At 36.5% G+C, this 23,178-nt stretch overlaps 1 protein-coding gene across 3 annotated transcripts in view; it reads right to left on the bottom strand.

The window, feature by feature from the left end:
* tbc1d22a (TBC1 domain family, member 22a) overlaps positions 1-23,178 on the bottom strand; it is a 190,682-nt gene that overhangs the window by 99,383 nt on the left and 68,121 nt on the right. For all 3 annotated transcript variants that reach the window (XM_079817527.1, XM_079817529.1, XM_079817528.1), the window contains one exon: positions 3,093-3,199. In XM_079817527.1, the coding sequence (XP_079673653.1) occupies positions 3,093-3,199 (107 nt within the window). The remainder of the gene's footprint in view (positions 1-3,092; positions 3,200-23,178) is intronic.

Genomic DNA, 23,178 nt, shown 5'->3' with positions numbered 1-23,178 from the left:
AGACTCCACTGGCTACCAATAGCCGCTCGCATCAAATTCAAGGCACTGGTACTCGCCTTCAAAGCAACCACTGGCTCTGCACCAATTTACCTTAACTCGCTTGTTCAGACATACACACCCTCCAGGAGTTTGCGTTCTACCAGTGAACGACGCCTTGTGGTGCCATACCAGAGAGGCATGAAATCACTGTCACGGACCTTTTCCTGGACTGCCCCCACCTGGTGGAATGACCTGCCTATCTCAATTCGAGCAGCCGAGTCTGTAGCCATTTTCAAAAAACATCTAAAGACGCATCTCTTCCAGCAGCACCTGACCAATCAAGAATAGCACTTAACATTCTATTCATTTTTCTGTCTGTCTAATTTATTTAAAAAAAAAAAAAAAAAAAAAAAAAAAAAAATCCTGTGTGTTCTGTGTTAGATTAACTGAGACTTGTTACAGCACTTGCATACTGTAGCCTCTGACTGTTGTAGTTGCTTCTATTGCTCTCATTTGTAAGTCGCTTTGGATAAAAGCGTCTGCTAAATGACTAAATGTAAATGTAATGTAAATGTAATTTACACGGTAAACCTGAATACGTTGCCAAAACTCAAAACATTTAGTTTTTTTTTTTTTTTTTTTAAGTTAAGAAGTGTAAGCAAGCGGAACTGACAGATTTCCATTTTGAACTCATACATTCATACATTTATACATTTCAGGGATCTCTGAATTGCAAGTGAGATTCGCAATTCCAGTGTATTGATGTTTAAATTTGTGTTTGACTTTTGAATTGGTCTGTGCATGTTTTTTCATGTTCTCTCATAGATGCATGTTACTATTCACATGCATTATACAACTGACAGACTGCAACGGTTGGAGTTAAAAATCTTAATTTGTGTTCTACTGAAGAAACAAAGTCACCTATAACTTGGATGCCCAGGGGGGAAGCAGATTAACATACAATTTTCATTTTTGGGTGAACTATCCCTTTAAAGGGTTAGTTTACTCAAAAATGAAAATTCTGTCATTAATTACTCACCCCCATGTCATTCCAAACCCCTAAGACTTTGTTCATCTTCAAAACAATTAAGATATTTTTGATGAAATCCGAGAGCTCTCTGACCCCACACAGACTGCAACGTTATTACCACTTTCAAGGTCCAAAAAGGTAGTAAAGACATAATTAAAATAGTCCATGTGACTCCAGTGGTTCATAACCTTAATGTTATGAAGCAAAGAGAATACTTTTTGTGTGCAAAAAGAAAATAAAAACAACGATTTTATTAAACTATTTTCTTCTCTTCCGTGTCAGTCTCTGACGCAGTTCACGTTGTAAACACGGTGCAGCACTTCCGGGTTCTACGTCAGAACGGCAGCTCCTGAGTCACCACACACAGTGCTCACGTGAACAGCTGTCGAATCACTGTATTCACACTGACTATTTTATTGATGTATTTACTACCTTTCTGGGCCTTGAAAGTGGTGATTATGTTGCTGTCTATGTGGGGACAGAAAGCTCTCAGATTTCATCGAAATATCTTCATTTGTGTTCTGAAGATGAACGAAGGTCTTACGGGTTTGCAACGACATGAGGGTGAGTAATTAATGACATAATTTTTATTTTTGGTTGAACTAACCCTTTAATTTTGGGCAGATTCTGTTCAAAATGACATCACACAGATTCATTCTTCAATTTCACTTGAAGTTTAACAGGGCCTTAAATGAAAAGGTATATCATAAGTGATTGATTTGGAACACTCAACAAAGCCATCAAATGTGCAGTATACAATACAGACTATATGATTTTGCCAAGTAAGACATGTTCCTAGAACAACATTCCTGTACAAAAACAGTCCTAGCCCTATCCCTACCCATAATTTATCTCTAAAATCAGAGGGAAATGATTTTGTGAATAAGAATGTGTGGAAGCTCCTAACCCATGTCGTAAGCCTAAACAAGACTCTCTCTCTCTCTCTCAAATCTGACAACATACTGAAAAGAATGTTGATTCAGGAACATGTTCTACTTGGTGAAATAATTTTAACCATGACACAAATGTGGGTTAAATTGTTTTTAAATATTTTAAATGTTATCAATAATTACAGAATTTAATGTATATTTAAATATGTCTGACATTGTTTTTTTTTTGCATGTTGTTTTATTTCCATGTTAGAAATGGTTTCTTCAAGGAATCCTGCAAAGTCGCATTCAGATTTGGCAAAAATTGTATATAGGCAAAAATATTAGGAGGCAGCATAATTGAAGTTCCTACCTTTTGGAACTTCATGTTGAGAGCAAGCCAATAATGCTTTAAAACTATGTTTATGAATGCAGCTCGCTAGTTTTTGAATTCGTATTAGCAAGACAAGTTTGCAATTTTATTCCGAAATGTGCAAATTACACTTTCTAATAACAGTTGCATAAAAAGGTCAAAAACAAACCATTCCTTTCCTCTCCTACTGTCGGACACTGTTAGTAGACAAATTAAATTAACCAGTTAAGTGAAAAGTGTTTTTTAAGTGAGTTTAATTTCTAAGTCCACAAGGCTAAAAGGGTCCATAGTTGCAGAAACACCCATTTACAGAGTCTTTTATCAACAAGGAGAAAAAAAGTGACAGACCAGGCCGCACGGGAATCTTTTGCTGTCTTCCGGGAGAGGACTGTGGAAATATGGGTATGAGGATAGCAACCACCTACCTTCATACCGCAACGTGTGTCCCCGTCTCTGCTGCGTAAACAACACGGGTGTTTTATGGCCTTAAATCAATTAGAGACGAGGCAGGCAAGACAAAGTGAATGTGGGGCGGGGGGTCGCTTTGCTTTCCCATGACAATTGGAGCACCACCAGCCCCTTTGGATAAGGAGGTTACGTCCTGCCTGTGGTGCAGAGTGAGAATATTCATCATGGATTTTATTCCTGGACAGGCCGAGCGAGGAAAGGCAAGGAGAGGAAACGGGATAGGGCACCTACACGCAGGGGAATCTCGCCACGACACATTCGTCTCTTTCCCAGAGGTGCTCTACTCTCTCTCTCTCACACACACACACACACACACACACACACAGAGTGAATGTATCAGGCCCGACTGCTGGCAGATAGGGAATCAATTTACCTGAATCCCGTCCAGGAGCTTGCTCATGCACCAGAAGCTGTCAGCCTCGATGTTCCGCAACACCTCTTCCTGCAAGCTGGAAACATTGAAATTTTCCACCTCTTCCTCTGCAAAGAGCCAAAAGACAAAAGAAAATAAGAAAGAGACAGAGAAAAAGAATAAGCGTGAAAGACAATGAGAGAGAAAAATGGAGAGAAAAGATTCACCCTACATATGGAAATCTTCAAATGTGAGGTTCGGTAGAATTGGGGGCATATACACAGAAAGCATTTTTCTATATTAAACAGCTTAAAAAACACACATGCACAGCAGTTTCTCTAAGAGTTGTCACACAGAAATGTCCTTCAGGATAACTGAACATTGCCAAGGGGCATTTACACTGATGGTGGTGATTTGCAGTGCCAAAAACTCAATCTTAAAACAGTGATCGGTATTAGATGCAGAAATAAACAGGAGAGTCCTAGAAAAGCCTAAGTCTGCATAGACCATATTTTTTTTTAAAGGATGCAACACTAAATCATGTGCTGTATATTTGCATTTTAAGCATTTTGCTCAATAAATAATTGATCTTGCAAAAAGAGGAAATAAATAAATCCTGCACAAAAAAAAAAAAAAGAGAAACAAATCTACAAAATAAAATAACAAAATTAAACCAATCATGAAAGAGGAGAGTATATTTTTGCTCATGTTATCTTGCTATTTTTGAATTGGTCACAAATGTTTTGGACCTAATTTTACAAGCCTCTTGTCCTCTATGATTTTTTCATTACAGTCAAATACAATTCTTTGTAAGAACAAAATCTAAAGAAAAATGTGCATATATTTAATATGTTACAATAATAATAATAATAATAATAATAATACAATTGTGTATGTCCATTTTGCTCTCTCTCTCTCACACACACACACACAACATATTTCAGTGTTATTTTAGTATCACTGTTATGTTTTTTTATTAATATTTTGAGTTAGTTTAATTTTTTCAAATTTTTCCATTTTCATTTAAAGTTAATGATTTTGTGGTGTTTTTATTCATTTTTTGAGATGTCTATACATTTCTTATTAATTTTTATTTCAGTTTTAGTTTTTTTTGTATATCAAGATAAACTAAAGATAATGAGAAACTCCTTGGCAACTAGCTGAAATAAAATAAAGCTTTTAAGTACATTTTATTTTATTACACGTAATTGTTTTTACGATTTGTACAGTTTTAGATAGCGACAAGAACATTTAAAGCACTGGAAACCTCCGATTCGAATTTGATAACCTAGATCTTTATGTTTCTGAAGGTTAATATGGCATTGTGATGAAGCACGTTAGGAGAACAGGTTATTTATTTACCATATCAAACACACAAATCAGTTTCTTCACTAAACGTCAGAATCATTTTCCTGAGGCAAAGGCCAATGTAACTCTAGATTTATTTAGTAACCACTGTGAATGAGTCAAACTGAAGCTCTGACAAGCAAGTCACAGGTTGAGCAGAGGAAGGATATCATAGAGCCACACACACACACGCACACATACACACACACACACACACACACACACACACACACACACGCACACATACACACACACACACAGTGCTGTGCTCTGTCTCCTTGGCAACATGAGTCTAACCTTAAAGAGTACAGCGAGTTCTGGCTGACAGGACCAGTGGGCTGCTGGGAATATTTGCAGTGCTGCAGTTTAGCGAACGGCCGTTCAGCTTCCAGGCCGGACACTGCATTAGTACAGTCTAAAATGCCACTGGTCATACACGCTCATCCTAGACGCTCATCAATGTCTGCTGTCAGACAGGTCAAAGCGGAGAGCAAGCCAAGTTGGAGTATGACTCCCGAGGTAGGGCAAGAAAATGTAGGAATCTGTAGCGTTGAGGCCTGAATGACCTCCAAATGGCAGACAAACTCATTGTGCTTTCACATAACAGCCTTCAGCTCAGGAATGAAAGCACTCACGAGGCTTCCAAAGTGTGTGTGTGTGTGTGTTAGGGGGGGCTGTAATAAGGCAGTGTTAATCTCTCCAGTTGTGAGAGTCCCTTAACAGCACTTTCACTCACCACAAAACAAGGACACACAAAGAGAGCTGATCAGAAGATGAACACATAAAACAAGACAACAGCACCTCCTGTGGGCAACTGTGGATTTTCAAGTAAATTATGTGTTTGTGGTATACAATGGCCTCAAAAAGTATTTGGTCACTTGAGAGACATTTAAAAATGTCAGAATGTCATTGCTGTAAATTAATATTTGAACCCTTTAAAGCCCAATAAATGAAATTCTGAGTAATGTAAATCAATGAGATATGTATATGAAAACAGTCCAGCAGGCTAACTACATAGAATGCTTATAAATATCAGTTGTCACTCTATATCCCCCAATAATATGGATTAGTAAGATGATATTTCATTGATTAGTTTTATGTAAACCTAAGTTGTTTCAATCTAGTAAATGTATAATAGTATAGTAATAGTAAAATAGTATATATATACAAAACAAATTTTGCGAGTTAAAAGGCATTTAATATATATATATAAACTCGCAAAATTTGTTTTGCTAAATTGTCATGATGTTGATGATTTAGACGACTTAGAAATGTGCGTATCAAATATGATACAATAGGCTTTATAGGGTTAAAAAAATAAATGTTAAAGCAAGTGTTATACATTATAAAATGCATAAAACAAACATTTTCACAAAAAGGTATTTAAAATAGGTTTTGTATAATGAAACAATAGACACACTGTTTAAAATGAGGACATGGGTATTTGGACAATTTCTGTTTGGTAAACATAATGTCCAAAGTTAATGTGAAAAAATGCTGATGACACTGCCCGGCCAAAAATTGCTTTTTGGTATAAAATAGGCAAATGCGTAAGAGTCGATAATTCTTAAGAGTCAGTGACCAAAAATGTATGCACCTCTTGATGGAAATAATATCACATTTATTTACATCAAAAGGTGTATCAACTTTTGGTTAAGATCTTGTACTGGCAATGCAAGAGTCAAGCACTCTGTAAAGTCTACTCCAGCACATCCCAAAGACTTTCAATTAATTTAAGGTCTGGATTCCGAGGTGCCAATTCATGCGTGAAAATGATTCTTCACACTCCCTTCCCAACCATTCTTCCACAATTTGAGGCTGATGAATCTTGACATTGTCATCCTGGGATATGGGCATGATGTGTCTTCCCACATGGTTGTTTAAGAAATGAAAAGCTACACACTCCATCAATTAGGGTTAGAAGAACTGTTGCCAAACATACACCGATCAGGCATAACATTATATGACTAATATTGTGTTGGTCCCCCTTTTGCTGCCAAAACAGACCTGACTGGTCTGTGGCTAAGCAACCCCACACGCAACAAAGCTACAGTAGCTAGATTCAAGATTCAAGATTCAAGAGTTTTATTTGTCACATACACAGTTATATACACAATATACAACTGGCAGTGAAATGTAAACAGGTCCGCTCCATGGACAGTGCAAATAACAGTTACAAGAAATTAAAATAGAAATAGAATAAAATTAGAATAAAAAGTATTAACATAAGTAGAATTATAAATAAATCAAGTAAAAGATAAAAATAGGAAATAAGATAAAAATTAAAATATAAAAATTAAAATATAAAAAATATAAAAAAATAAGTGGATATGATAAGTGAGATAAACTGTAGACTTAGAAATAAGTGGTTAACATAAATATATATATATGTATATATAAAGAAGTATAATGTGCAAGGTTTATTACAGGTTGTTACGCAGTAACAATAGGAAAGTAAAGTGCAGTGCAATGGCAGTATGTGGATGTTAATGTTAAAACTGGATGTTTATGCGTGTGCGGGGTGAAGTGAAGTCACGTGACTGAGTTCAGGAGTCTGATGGCCTGGGGGAAGAAACTCCTCCTGAGTCTTTCAGTCTTTGCCATCAGGCTACGGAAGCGCTTACCAGATGGCAGCAGGGTGAAGTGAGAGTTTGCAGGGTGATTGCAGGGTGATTAGACTGTTTGATCGGACCACACAGGCCAGCCTTTGCTCCCCACGTGCTTCAATGAGCCTTGACCCTGTCGCTGGTTCAGCACTGTTCCTTCCTTGGACCATTTTTGATAGACACTGACCACTGCAGACCAGGAACACCCCACAAGAGCTGCAGTTTTAGAGATGCTCTGACCCAGTTGTCTAGCCATCACAATTTGGCCCTTGTAAAACTCGTTTAAATCCTTATGCTTGCTCATTTGTCCTGCTTCTAACACATCAACTTTGAGGGCAAAATGTTCACTTGCTGCCTAATATATCCCACACACTAACAGGTGCCGTGATGGAGAGATAATCAGTGTTTTTTTTTTTTTTACTTCAACTTTTCACCATGGTCATAATGTTATGCCTGACTGGTGTATAACATGCTAGAAACATAATAATAATCACTGCAATAATGATCCAATCATTGACAAAACCAAAGAGTGTTTTTTTCTGGCCAGCAAGTGTACATCTGTTTATAATCTGAAACCTATGCGGGCTTTAAAAACCATTGCAAAAAATGAGTCAAATATCAAACAGGGTTCCCACTCTTTCATGAACACCAGATTCAAGGACTTTCAAGGACTTTTTAAAGCACTTTTTATTTGAAATCAAGCACAATAAATACGATAAAGGTTTGAGTGTTACTGACAATATATCAAATACCTACTGTACTGTGTCTATCATTAATGCAGTAACACTAAGGCATATACTGACAACTAAAATACAATTTCCAATGAGGAAAAATTTCCAATTTGACAAAATCCAATGAGGAAAGAGGCTGGTGTACAAGAGCGAGCTTTAACGAGAGATGCAGTTCGCAGCTCTCTAATTCCTGTTTTTAACATTTATTTCACACTAATTTTAGTTTTCTTTTTTATAAATCATTACTTAATTAAAACATCAAAATATAGAGATAATATTGTATACATGAATTTTCCAATTAAATGAAAAGATATGGACAAGTTAATTGTTAGGCTTTACAAATATGCTAAATTATTTATTAAATTACCTGTACATGTACCTTTTTAAAAATCAATTTGAAGGCTTTTAAGACCTGCACATATATTATATTTAACATTTATAATTGCTGCCGTAATAATGGCCCATTTGATATGTTTACATGCTTTTCTTCTTTTTATTTTTTGAGCGGTGATGAAATATTGCTCTTGTAAATACTTGCCAGCATTTCAGTAATGAAAGTCTAGATCTTTAAAATGCATCCAAATTACAGCAAAACGCAACCGTACGGTGGCCTGCAGTGGTCAAAAAGGATATAAACAGTGCATTTTGAAGTGATCTCATCTTGAAAACACAGAGATGTGGATTCGGACGGCAAATAAATTACCACACGACCTTGGTGTTTGTCTAAAAACACCAAGTAGGTAATTCGGCCGGGGATTTTTACGCGGGTAGTGGGAGAAAAACACTGACATTCTGGATTCGGGCGGCAATAAAATCACAGACTAGCCCCTGTAAATGATGAAAATACCTTACGACCCCACGAGAAACGAATAGGGCTTTTGACAGTAGATGGCGCTTATGGAACAGCAGAAATATATTGAAATAGCTTCCTCCCGTAATGCTGTTTTGTTCTGGCTTTGGCAGCGCGTGAAGGCTAATGTTTGTAATAGCACATGCTACTCTAACAAAATGCAGTTCATGCTTAATTCAAGCACTTTCAAGGACCTGTTTGATTTCAAGTACTTTCCAGGCCTTGAATCCATGTGTCTGAAATTCAAGAACTTTCAAGTACTTTCAAGGAGCGTGGGAACCCTGATCAAAGCAAGTAGCATCTGCAAACAACTGATCCTATAGCTTTACTAACTTCTCTTTTCAATTGAATGTGATGACATTGACATATTTAAGTGTATCTAAACACTTTCCAGGAAACATCATCCTTATGTTCACAATACAAAGAGACACACATCTTTTGGTTCACATTTTTCCAGCGGTGACTCAATGGAGTATGACACTGTTAAATGAACTGAAAACCATATATTACTGAAGTGAGAATAAGAAGGTTCACACAAATACATACTCGCATACATAAATTCACAAAAACAGAAGGTGCACGACTCTGTGACCACAGTTCCACCCTGTGAAGTCACCGTCGCACCATCTGTCTGAACGCATTGCGAAGGAAAAGAGCAGATGTCTGTAAAGATACAGACCAGAGCCGACAACATACCAACTGTACTGCCTGCTGCAAAAATTCATTTCCCAAGGGTCTTCGCTGACATATTGCCACTTTACGAATTACACAAGCCATAGACAGGTTAAAGGGCTGCGTTGATCGGTTGAACATTTTAGAATTTATTTATCATAATTCATATATTTGGTGCTATTTGGTCTTGTTATTATCAATGTTGAAAACCGCTGTGCTGCTCAATGGTATTTTGTGGAAACCATGATATATTTTGTTCAGGGTTCTTTGATGAATAGAAATTTCAGAATAACAGCATTTGTTTGAAATAGATTTTAAAGTTTTTTCTAGGGGTGTAACGATATATCGAGATATAAAATGCGACGATATGTATCGTTGATGTAAACGATATGATTCGCAATATAAAGTTGTTTTATCCAAGGCTCAACTTGCTGTATTTATAAGGTATAATTCACCCAAAAATGTGAACTCAGTCATCATGTACTCACCCTCATGTCGTTTCGTTTAACTTCTAAACACAAATTAAGATATTCTTTATAAAACCTGAGAGATTTCGGTCCCTCCATTTAAAGTCCTTTCAAACTTAAAAGATCCAATAAATGTCATAAGGGCATCGTACAAATAAATAATCAAGTGTCTAATCCAAATCCAAGTCTTCAGAAGAGACACAGTGGCAGTATGTGATCAACAGATTTACCACAACGTGCATACAGTAGTAAACATGGACATTCAAATGATTGCGTGACTGCGAAAACAACCTGAGAGTGAGTAAATGCAGAATTAATTTTTGGAAGAGCTAAACATTTACAGTTTGAAAACGGTCATTTTGAAACGCTTTCTTGTGATTAGAACTGTGACTGATTGCAATGATCATCTGAAGCGCATGCGCTGGAACGGCACTCTTCAAAGTCAAAGAGCAAACATCATTTAAATCACCAGATCACATTTAGTTTTAGTAGTATGATTATTCAAAGCATTTTAGATCATATTGTTTATGCTTAGATTGGTTTATATTGAATTGTGACATGAGAGTATCGTTACACCCCTAGACTTTTCAATTGAATGCATCCGTGCTGAATAAAAGCAATGATTTGTATAAAAACTGACCTCCAACTTTTGAACGGTAGTACTTTCTGAATTTGCAAAACTGATTTTACGGCTAAAGGACGTATGAGCACTGATTGATAACTTTTAGGTAAAGTTAATGGACCACTGAGCACTATGAAGAGGTGGCTTTACAACCTACTCTTATATTATATAATCAATAGATAATCATAGTTTTTTAATCCAGTGCATTTATTCAGGTAATGTTTTTAATGATTTATTAATGTCACAGGCCTGACCCATGTCAGGAATGCAGTAGACTCTACTCAGAACGTTTTCTACACAATACACTAAGGAACTTGTTTTGTAATTATTTGAATAATTATTAGAATATGATGAAATTATTTACACGTTACATTTTGTAGTGATATTTCTCTTTTATAATTTGGTCCCACTTTATATTAGGTAGCATTAATTACTATGTACTTACATAAAAATAAGTACAATGTACTTATTGTGTCTATATTGTATTGCAAAACACTTTTGCTGATATTGAGGTGGGATATGGGTAAAGTTAGGGACAGGTGTGGTGGTATGGGAAAGTTTAAGGGTAGGATTAGGTGTAAGGGAAGGTTCAACAGTGTAAGTATAAATGTAACTACAGAAGTGAATTACATGCAGGTATTTTTTTTTAATTTAAGTACAATGTAAAAACGTGTATGTACACAAGTGCACTGTAACAAATGATTCATTTAAATGTTAGTACATAGTAGTCAAGGCCACTTTGATCTTATTCAATGCTGCTAGCTTGAGTCAAAAACGTATGTAAAGACCAACTCTGCCCATGATCATGAAGGTCGATAGGGGCTTTCACAGTTCTCAGTTATAGGAACTAACCACCAGGGTGGTTCCCCAATAACTAAAAGTTCCCCTAGGGACATTTTCCTGGTTGCATTCGGACTGCCAGCAGGAACTCTGAAGTGACGTAAGCCAGGTTTGTTGTTTTGACTCTTATTTTGACGGTTAATATGGCACTGTTATGAAGCACGTTGGGAGAACAGGTTATTTATTTACCATATCAAACACACAAATCAGTTTCTTCACTAAACGTCAAAATCATTTTCCTGAGGCAAAGGCCAAAGTAACAGTACATTTTGATGGCACTGAGAACGCCAGAGCCGGAGCACGCAGCTCTCACATTCACCGTCTTCATTAGTTTACGATCTGTTAAGCAGTCCTGTCTAATACATTATTTGATAGAACTGTTATTCAAAGCAAGTAGACAGTATATGAAAAAGTATTTGCCGTGTGGTTGATGTCCAATGTTGCAAGCTGAGCAGAAATACATGTTTTGTCCCCTCAAAGTTGCATTGGATTTTCTCTTTAGCGTAAAGGTTAAGAGGTCCATCTATCACTGTTTTCCATGTTCTTAGAGCTCGTTCGTGGAGCAAATATATAGGCTATAATCTGTTTGTGTACATGGCTTTTTTTTTAAATGGGGGGTGCTGGTGTTTCGCATGCATTCGGCCATTCAGCGTACACTTACGTCACTGGTAGTTTCTATTGTGCTGGTTTAGACCCTACTCTGAAGTAGGAGCTAATTTAGTTGCCCCAAAAGGTGTTCCTAGAACTAAAATGATTCCCAGTTTCCGCGGTGTGAACCCACCAAAAAGCAAGTACTTTCGCCTTTAGATATAGGAACTATGAAAAGGTTCCTCCGTTGCAAAAGCCCCTAATAATGCTCCACATGTCCATGTTTTGTTACAGTTGGTTGAGGCCTGTGTTCCAGTGAGATCCTGACAAAATTCAACCTTGAAGGAAAAAAAAAAAGCCCTCTATGCATTCTATCAAAAGCTGCTTTTCCACCATCGGGCCGAACAGTTCTAAGAACGTTAAGCAACATTTCCAGTTATATTTCCACTTGATGTTGATATGGCACGGCACGATTAAAAACCGCTCTCGGCCCAGAATTATTGGCGCGGTTAGCCGTGATGGTAGAATGTATGTAGTGATGCCGGCACTCATGTTTGGTTACTTGTCTGTTACCTGGCTGCCAGTTTCTCTGTGGCAAATCGTGCTATTTGTGCTAAGTAAACACAAGTTAATAAAATTAAAAGAAATATTTGATCATCCTCCATAAAACGGTCACTATTTACATCTCACACCGTCTTTAATCTCGTGTTACAGACTGGGCCGGATCGGCATGGAATGGAATGGAAAGGTTAGGCAAACTGTGGGAAATTTAAGAATCTGTTTAAAACTGAGGGAAGTACACTGTATTTAGCATTTAAGGTAAAGATGATGACATTAGTCTGTTATGCAAAGTTTCCAGCAAGATATTCCTGCCAGTTCCTGTTCTCTTCATTGTAAATCAAATAAGCCAGATTACTAAAATTCTCACATTTTGTCTTTAACGGCTCTTGGAGCCCATGTAATTGTTAGGCTGAGTGGATTAGGACTGGAGTCTTGGAGCAGGTCTTTTTACATATACAACATTTGCATTCTTTTGTTTAGATTGTCTCCTCCTCTACTGTGTGAATCCCTCCCCCTAAAATGTAGATAAATTACAGTGTAAACTGTTTTAGTCAGACTTGGAAGACCACAGCCGAAGCACAGCGCGTGTCTCAAATAAAGAGTAAAGTCTGCTTGAAAGATATACCAACGTCTCCTGGTCTCTGCTTCAATGAGGAAAAGAGTTTCCAACAGCAACAACAACGTTTTGGCCTATTGGTGGATAAGCGGCTATAGTTGTGATTTTAGGGGTTGTTTGTGGTCACGAGACGAACAGTCTCCAGGCGAATCGCCTGTGGCATTTGCTTACAAATGGTGTCTCAAAGATAATCAATGTTTCTAAATACCTACATTCATTTAGTACGGGGGTGTCCAATCCTGCTCCTGGAGGCCCACTTGCCTAAATTTAGCTCCAATACACCTGCCTGCAAGTTTCTAGCAGAAATGTTCTTATTTTGGAGAGATACCAAGCTCCTCTACCATTGGAGAAAGTGTAATGGTCAACTAGGATCACGTGTGCATTGACAACCAGGCACATTACAACCCTGACCCCATTGAATTACTGTCAGAGTACAAATTTGCAAATACCAAAGTAAAGAATTCAAGGATTCTTATAGCAACCATAGCAATGAGTGTAGCTTAAGGAGAGAATATTTGTGTTAATACATTATTATTTATTGTTAATTTATTCTAGTTAATCATGTAACCATTTATTATCATTTGAACATTTATTAATTTTCATGATTTCCCTTGCTCTTGTAGTGCTTTTTAGTGCTGTTTAATGATTATGTGCTTTCAAGGGATATTTGTCTCCATGAGTTAAGAGATGCATTTCAAGGTTTTTAATGATGGTGTGAACAGTAATTTTCCATTCCTATTGCTATGGTATATTAACTCTTGTATTTGTGCTGCTTATATGAAGTTCAGACAAAGTTCAGATAGTCCTGTGGAAGTCAATTCAGACATTAAAACATATGTAACTTCAATAAACCCTGCTCATTTTCATCATCACTCTGTAACCTGCTTTCTGCCTTTTCCTGTTTGGTATAAGACTTTAAGTTAATACAGTTTTGGGTATCATACAAATACAGTTTTGCTAAAGGGTACACACAGTCTCATGTTAATCTTGAGTACCTATAGAGTAGTATTGCATCCTTCATATCTCCGAAAAGTCTTTAGTTTTATCATATTTAGACATAAGCTGTACCGATTCTTTCCGAAAACAGCCGAGCTCGTGGAGGCATGCAGTGGGTGGAGCTAAAGAATCAAGACGTCATGGCATTATCCCTGGATAACTTTCGATCCACTATACATTCGTGTTGTTGACATTATATGCACTTGTGCGCCGATTGCCAATAAAAGATATTTGATGCGGTTTCACTCACCGGTGAAAGTTAGAATCACATTTTGATTCTATTATTCTATTTTCCACAATGTCAAACCAACGCAGCTTAACCCAAATTGCAATCAGGCCTGTGCTTCTTCCACATAAGCTCATGCAGTTGTGCGCTCTAGACAGAGAATACTCTGTAGCAGGGAACACTAAGCAGCAAATATATTTATTAAGTATAACGAGTTTAGGTTCCTATTCAACTGTCCATCTTATTAAAAACTGCTAGGCTTTAAAATAATTGTAAAAAAAGAGTATTGTATTTCGCCAGATTTTATAGTGTAAATATATGCAAGCGAGAATGATTGAGAACCGTTTCAAGGTGGATGCAAGGTGCGCGAAAAAAAAAAAAAAGAATATTCAAATCCCAAATTTGAAAATAGAATACCAACCCATCGAACGAATATTCGAATATTCTGGTCCAGCCCTACTAGTAATCCTGAAGGCCTTGATTGGCTGTTAAGGAGTGTTTAATTAGAGCTGGAGCTAAAGTTGACTGTAAAGTGGCACTCCAGCAAATTTGAAAAGATTGTATAGTATTGATTTAGTACAACAGAAGAATACAGAAATTAGAGATATTTTATTAAAGACAAATTTACCCACTCTTAAAGTCCAAGTGAAGTGGCTGGATAAGCACAATATGTCTATGTGTTGATGTGTTTATGATTGAAACCTGAATTAAGTGAAGGACATAGAGAAGCTTGTCTCCTTTAAAATAAATAAATACATACATAAACAAGGAGCAATCCATTTTCATCACAGCCCTGCAAAGCCAGACCTGACAGCTTGCAACAGTCACAGTTGTATAAAAAAAGTCTAATAGATTATCTTAATTAGATTTAATATGGAACTGTTACTACAGCAAAACTGTGATATTTTTTGTCACGGTTGATGATGTGTAGTTTGAAAAGCATGTAATTTATGTTGTCTCCTCTTCTACTCATCAGTGCTGTTTATAATGTAGGGTTTGTGATGTTTGATCTCCTCCATGCTTTAAAACAACTGTAGAATTCAAATGGGTCTGATACACATTGTGGTCTGGGTTGATTCGCACATATGGTCTGTTGTATGTTATCTTGTCTTTTTGTGTGTGTAAGGAAGAACATTTAAAATGTTTTTAATAATCATCACATTTACGAGTACTACAGTCTCTGAGCAAATGACATCGGCTTATACAGTGGGGCTGTTGAATGCTTGAATCTGATTGATTGACAAACGTTCTAAGGTGTGCTATTATTTTCAGGAAACACATGGCTAAAGTTGTTCCAGGCAGGTCCAAATGATTTAAGTTATTTCAAAAGGTCCTTACAGCCTACAACAGCAAAAGAACCAAAACCCACATCAAAACTGACCAAGCAAATAGTTATAGTAAACAATAGGATACAATTATTTCCATGTTTTTTGCGACGGAATTTACGGAAAGCACATACTCTTTCTCCCACTCTCACACTAAAAAGCACATACAAACAGTATGGACACACAGAAATGTGTTGTCAGAGCTGCTCTGATGATTTTATCAGTAAAATAATTTAATTTGCAAACTTACAGTAGAGACGCGGCTACCAAATGCAGTTGAGAGACACAGACTCAGGTAATTCACATACACTTATTCTCTCTATATATATTAACTGCAATAGTCTACTATCAGTGGCTGAAGACTCCGTTAACTTAGTTACTTACTTACTTACCTTACTTAACACACTTAAGCAGGAAGAATAAAGGCATAGTTTCTTTTTGGTCAATTCTTCTTTGAATTTTCAGAGTTTTCTCTTACAGTCTTCCATTTATTGTAAAAATCCACTGTGTCATCAATTCACAATCAAACCACTGAGTAAGTGCTGACCGATCAGGCATAACATTGTGACCACTAACAGGTGAAGTGAAAAACACTGATTATCTCTTCATCACGGCACCTGTTAGTGGGTGGGATATATTAGGCAGCAAGTGAACATTTTATCCTCAAAGTTGATGTGTTAGAAGCAGGAAAAATGGACAAGTGTAAGGATTTGAGCGAGTTTGACATGGGCCAAATTGTGATCGCTAGATGAATGGGTCAGAGCATCTCCAAAACTGCAGCTCTTGTGGGTTGTTCCTGGTCTGCAGTGGTCAGTATCAATCAAAAGTGGTCCAAGGAAGGAACAGTGGTGAACCGGCAACAGGGTCATGGGCGGCCAAAGCTCATTGATGCACGTGGGGAGCAAATAGATAGAAATGTTTCAGAATACACAGTGCATCGCAGTTTGCTGTATATGGGGCTGCATAGACACAGACCAGTCAGGGTGCCCATGCTGACCCCTGTCCACCGCCAACAGTGGGTGCGTGAGCAACAGAACTGGACCACGGAGCAATGGAAGAAGGTGGCCTGGTCTGATGAATCACGTTTTCTTTTACATCACGTGAATGGCCAGGAGCGTGGCTCCGATTTCGATTAATTACATTCAAAATAAAAGTTTGTGTTCACATAATATATGTGTGTGTACTGTTATTAATTATTATGTATATATAAATACACACACGTGACATGTGTATTTAAGAAAAATAGGTTATATTTATATATAAAATATTTATATACAAGATAAATTATATTTACACATGCAAATATTTCTTAAATATATACTTGCATTTGTGTGTATTTATATAAACATGATAATTAAACAGTACACAAACACACACACATATATTATGTAAACACAATTAATCAATGTGTTAATCGATTGCCCAGCAATATACACACAATTGTCTGAAGACAATGATTGACTTGAATGGTTTATATGATGAACAGATTTAATTTATGCTTGTATTCACATACAAACATTTGATCAGCAAAAATAAACAAGCTCAACCGAACCTGCTTGACGCGCAAATACAAACCTCATTGGTTATTGCGGAAGCTAAAATGTGCTGGGTAACACAAGAATTAACCTCATTGGTTCTCGCACGTCAAGCGAACATGCATGAGCTTGTTTACCAAAACTGATGTGCGAGTTGATGTATGTGTTTATAAGAATAAAAGCCTAAATTCAATCTGTTGATCATAAAAAGCATTGTATCTCTTCCGATAATGTGGACTCTTTATGAACGATCTCTTTATTAACTTTTTGAAGTGGTAGTTGCGTAGCTGTCAACGGAGGGACAGAAAGCTCTCTGATTTCATCAAAAAGGTCTTCACTTGTGTTTTGAATGAAAGGTCTCTCTACTGGATCAAGTTCCCCAACAACTGATGGATAACCTGAGGGCATGGTTAATGAGTACTGATTGATAAACTGAGAGAATGGTTACTGACTGCAGCTGAAAATTGAGGGTATGGTTTCTTAATTTGTGAGTACTGAGGATATAGTTTATAAGGGAATGTTCACAAATTCATGAATAAGGAGAAGACAAAAACCTTTGAGTAACAGTTCATTCCTTCAATATGATCCTTTCAGTGAACACAAATATAAATAGAGACAGAACTGTCAAAGAGAGGTATCCATAAACAGACTGTGAGCACAATAAATCCCTTCAACTGGAGCCAGGCTCTTTGGCCTCTGCTATCACTTCATCTTGGCCTGTATCTTCTTCCTGTATACAGCGGCGAAGGGTAGATTCCCCTTGGCATGCTGAAGCATCCAACTGCAAGGAGCTGGAATCATTACTGACGTCTAACTCTACACATCCCTGTAGCACCGTATGCCCTCTTTCTGCAGGCTAACACAAACGGTCAACATCAGGTTAAAGGACACAGTGAGCTTTCACCAGCCTTTTAAACCATCGCCCAAGACCGCCGGAGGAGCTTTCTGGAGGATTATGCAATTTGACCCCTAATGTGTCCTAACATTTTAACCCGGTACCACCCAATACTGCCCCCTGTGTTGGATAATGAGTATCGAACATAATTCACAGACGTGAAATTGAAGGCAAGGTTAATTAACATGGAACATGTTGCCATTTCAACACGGTAAGATAGCGATCGCTGGATTGGTAATTACTGTAGATAAGCTGAAAGACGAGGTGTAGATCCATATGAGATTTATAGAGATCATCATCTAGTCGTAATGAAGAAAAAGTCAGTGTAGGGGAGGAACAATCTGCAATGAGAACAGATGAATGAGTTTCGCTGGTAGTTCCAAGAGGAAGTTTTGAGGAGGGACCCAAACTAACTCATTTTATTTTCCTGAAATACCAATACAGCCTTTTTTGAGGGCTAAATATCCCCTCTGGGGCTTAATTAGGAAAGTATTTTCTGTTGTTTTTCTTTTTAAAAAAGGGCTCATTCAAACAAATTACCTCACATGGATACCAGATTTTAGCTACTGACAAACAGATGTTGAATACATCTGAAGACAATGTGAGTGGTGCTTGCCTGTGAAAAACAAACCGCCACAATAGGGTGTTGTGGGTGGTTGCCAGGGTTTTTCTAATTGATTGCAAAGATATTACAGGTGGTTCCTTAATGACAATGTCAAAGTCTTTATCAAAATCTGGTCTCTTGATATGGCTAAAGTGCCTCAAATGGAAGTCTAAAGTCTAGGTCAGGCGAAAATCGGTCAATTGATTTTTTGAAAATGGTGAGAGTTTTGTCTTTTCATACTGGAACTCTTGTGAAGAAAAGAATATTGTTTATTTTAAAATGTATTATACATACCTGTAGAAAACTTGGAGTCTTTAGGGGTCAGTGTCAGGAATAAATGACACAACATTAAACAGTACTTTGAACAAATATATCCAGCCTATCCAACAAATAGTAGTGTAAGTAAAGACAAAATGCCATGGAGAGGTACTTTACCTCAGCGAAGATGCAGTAAAATTCAAGCAAAAAAAAAGAAATAATAATAATTAACTTATACAAAAAATCAATACAAAGTGTCTTCCTCTGCAAAGCACTCATAGGAAGTTTATGGCTCTTGTGTGGGTTTTGGTCCATGAATCCACTTAAGACTACATAAAAACAACTGCAGTTTTGCAGATTTTTTTTTGAGTCTCAAAACTGCTCACCAGTTGTGCAAACGGCTCCCTGGACATGTAACCATAGCAATTGTTGTGACTTCAGGAATGTTACAACGTTTTTATTGCTGCTCAGTGTGCAAGAGTGGGAGTGCGTTATGCAGAATGGCTGGAGTCCAATAAACCTCAGTGCTTGAAATAGTTTGATGTGAGAGTGCGGGGATTGGGGTAAAAATACAGGATAAACATCACAACTCATTTGCTGCCACTACAGCCTTAGCACTGAATGCAAGAACAGCAGTAAAAGAGGTGAACTTCCCTGAGTGTGAAATATTATGCAAGATTAGCCCATTAAAGAATTCATTTGCTTTTATTAGAAGCATAAGGGGAGTCATTACATGTAATGTAATGGGAAACTCATGAGCCATTAAAAGCATGGCCAGACGATAAACCCGCACTTGTAAATTGATACCAAAAAATAAATAAATTGATAATTCCGGTACAGAAAACATACGTTTTCACGGCTGACCAAGTGACATTTCCATAGAATACTCCACAAAATTATTTTGTTAATTGTTATAAACTACACCAAGTCAAGCATGACACGTTTCACAGATGTAAATGAACCAAAAGCGATTTCTCAGAGCTAGGATCTGCGCAGAAATTCAATTTATAGCTTTTTATAGCCAAGTAATTAAACTAGATCCAAAAATATTCAATAACTGTGATTAGTCAGAGAAAACGAATGACTTTATGACAGGGCAATTTTTCCAGATCATTCTTGGCATTTTACACTCAGAGATGAAAAAAATGAATATGCAGCTCACAAAGCTAGACATAGCTCAGCTTATGGAAGAAGACAAATCGGAAGCTTATGGAAAACTAACTGTTTCAAAGTTAATGTTATGTCATCTGTTAACATTATTTGTTAATGTTACATAATCCATTTCTGTTAGAGTATGTAATCCTAGATATTTGTGGATGTTACAATGTTATAACTTACCACTATGCTAATTAGTATTATGTTACATTATTTGTTACGGTTGACATTTGTTAATGTTATATTTTGTTATCCCTTAACATTCTGCTATATGGTAACATTATGTTCTTCCACAGCATTACATTATCTGTTGATGTTACAATGTGTTTTTCATTAATGTTACACTGATAGTTCATTTTATATTATTTGTTACTGCTATTTTATGTGTTAATGCTACATTATCGTCAATGTTAATGTCACATTTTTATTTCACTTTTTATGGATGTCACATTATTTGTTCATTTTATGTTACGTTTTCCATTAAAGCTTGGAAGCATCAGGATATTTATTAATATAACTGTGTTCATCAGAAAGAAGAAAGTCATTTACCTAGAATGGTGTAGCAACTCACAATGTAATAACTACACATAATGTAAAAACTGCACATTATGTAATAAGTATCACATAGTTATTGTAATAACATTTTCATGTCAATTTTCTCAAAATGTAATAAAATCTTAAACTCATAATGTAATACCAATTTTTACATTATGAGAAAATTATTAGATTACAAACTCACCAAAACATGTAATATTTTAATTATTGTAATAGCTTTTAAAACACAAAAAAATATAATTCCCCTACAGTACATTTTTAAAAATCTAAATCTAGTCTTAAACCACCTGTGAAATGCAACATATTTAAATATTAATGTGATTTTTATTATTAATTATTATTATTATTATTATTATTTATTTATTATTATATGTTTATTAAACATAAAGCATAGGCATTCCTTGACAGTACATTTAAAAAAATCTCCAGATAAATCAATAAAATCAGAACTTTCGCACCTTTAAACTAATAAATGGATTGTGTATGCAGGTTAAGACTGGATTTAGATTTTTGAAAATGTAGCCTACTGTAAAGGAATACCAATGCTTTGTTTATCATTATTAATAATAATAATAATAATATAATGAATATTTAAATATGTTGCAAGGATTACTATTATTTTTTAAGTTTTAAAAGCTATTACAATAATGAAAATATGATTGTTTTTGGTGAGTTTATAATGTAATAAATGTATCATAATGTAAAAACTGTTATAACATTATGAGCTCAAGATTGTATTATATTTTGAGAAAATTATTACAGTATGAACATTTTATTACAATAATAATGTAATACATATTACATTATGTGCAGTTCTTACATTATGTGCCGTTATTACATTGTAAGTTGTAAGTTGCTACAGATGGCTTGAGGGTGAATAAATCACGGGGTCATTTTCATTTTAAAATGAACTAATCCTTTAATATTATATGGCAACGTTGTATTCTTTAGTAACATCATCTCTTACATTAGGTTATTAACATTGCAAAACTTCTTAATGTTGTGTGACATTATTTGACAACACTGTTGCATTGTTCTATAATTCTAAATTAGTGCGCTCAAGCAAACCTGTCAAAACCTTAAAGGTCAAACTGGTTAAATGGAAAGTTGGGCACTATTTTACAAAACCAAACTGCTGATATCTTTTGCCTGTCGACAGGCCAGGAAAGTCTCAGAGGGAACTCAACCAAGAAGAAAAGAGGAAAAATACCTGCCACTAGACATCTCAGGCATCCCAAGGCAGTCACTTAACAACTCGTTAAAGCAAATGAGGAAAGTTAATCAGACCTGCATTCAAATCAGCATTGGGCTCAGTTCTTCAAAGCGAAAAATCCGAACAAACCGATACTCATTAAGGCCACAATTGTGGGTCACACACCACTAACTGTTCAATTCAACCATGGAGGCCTGTGGCACTTAGTCAATGAACAGCCCACAAAGGCCTTCCAGAAGATGGACTGAAAGCAGGAGTCAGCGGTTACAAGGTTAGTGAACTTAATGCACATGACGTAAAAGACTGTTCCTATTTGGAATCTTTGTGATCCACGGTGCCTCCAGGGTTGGGGTATATGCAATACATCCACCGGGAATGCTCAGGCTGATGGAATGTTATCCTCTACAGAGTAAATGTTGTGGAGGAAATCTGCTAGCATGTTTCTTCTTTGAATGGCTAACTGATCATACCAACTAGCCAAACACTGACCCCTTTATACGTAGCAAAAATAAAAACAATACTGCCGTTTGAAGAACACACTAAATTGTGGAGTTTTGAAGGAACCCTTAGAAGCTTCAAAATGGTGCAATTTCCCAGCTCAGAGTAAAACTCAACAGAACTCAGAAGCAGAAGCTCAAATCTTTGCTCTCCACTATTCAGATCACCAAGTACGAGAACTCTTTATTCCTTCAACCAGCACTGATGGTGATGTCCTCAGTAATAGTTCACCCAATCAAGCCAATCTTTAACAGTAATGCCACTGATCCACATCTGCTATCCAGAACATTACTCTTGTAGAATCTATACATGAAGATAATGCTAATTATCTTCCTTCTTAATCAATAGTGTACCACACTACTGCACATACAATTTCACCACACACTCATTCCTTTTAATTATAAAACTTTATAGTTGCCTAATGGGAAAATAGCTCCGGTCCGAAAAAACGGAAAGAACGGAGGAGACGAAGAACAAAACCTTCCGAGACAAAGTGGCTGCCTGATTAGATGGAGACTTCCATGAAGAACGGCACTGTAGATTAAAAATATCGATAGAATAGACATATGTAGCTTAACGAGCTATGCAAATGAAGCCAAATGATTAAAAGAGTAATGAATGGGGATATTGGAAGGATCTGATGGTTTTGAAGCTTTTATTCACACAGAGCACTATAAGCCAAGGCAAATGAAGATGACTTTAAAACTAAAAATGTCTGATGTTTATTGCAGAGGAAAATTGCTCCAATCAGACTTCTACATAACTTCCACAAGTCAAATGTGCTTTTAACAGATGTGTTTAATCAGTCCACCGGGAAACCAAGTCATGTGTCTACATTGGCTTGTGCAATTAGCGCTCCTGTGAAAGAACTCTTTGCACTTAGACAAATTTGCCTGCTACTTCTGTGTTGTAAGTAAAACAGCTTGCAGACAGCCTTCAATGCAGTC

This window comes from Gobio gobio (assembly GCF_949357685.1).
Source record: "Gobio gobio genome assembly, chromosome: 5".
NCBI classification, from domain to species: domain Eukaryota; kingdom Metazoa; phylum Chordata; class Actinopteri; order Cypriniformes; family Gobionidae; genus Gobio; species Gobio gobio.
This window is presented reverse-complemented; position numbering and strand designations above follow the sequence as displayed.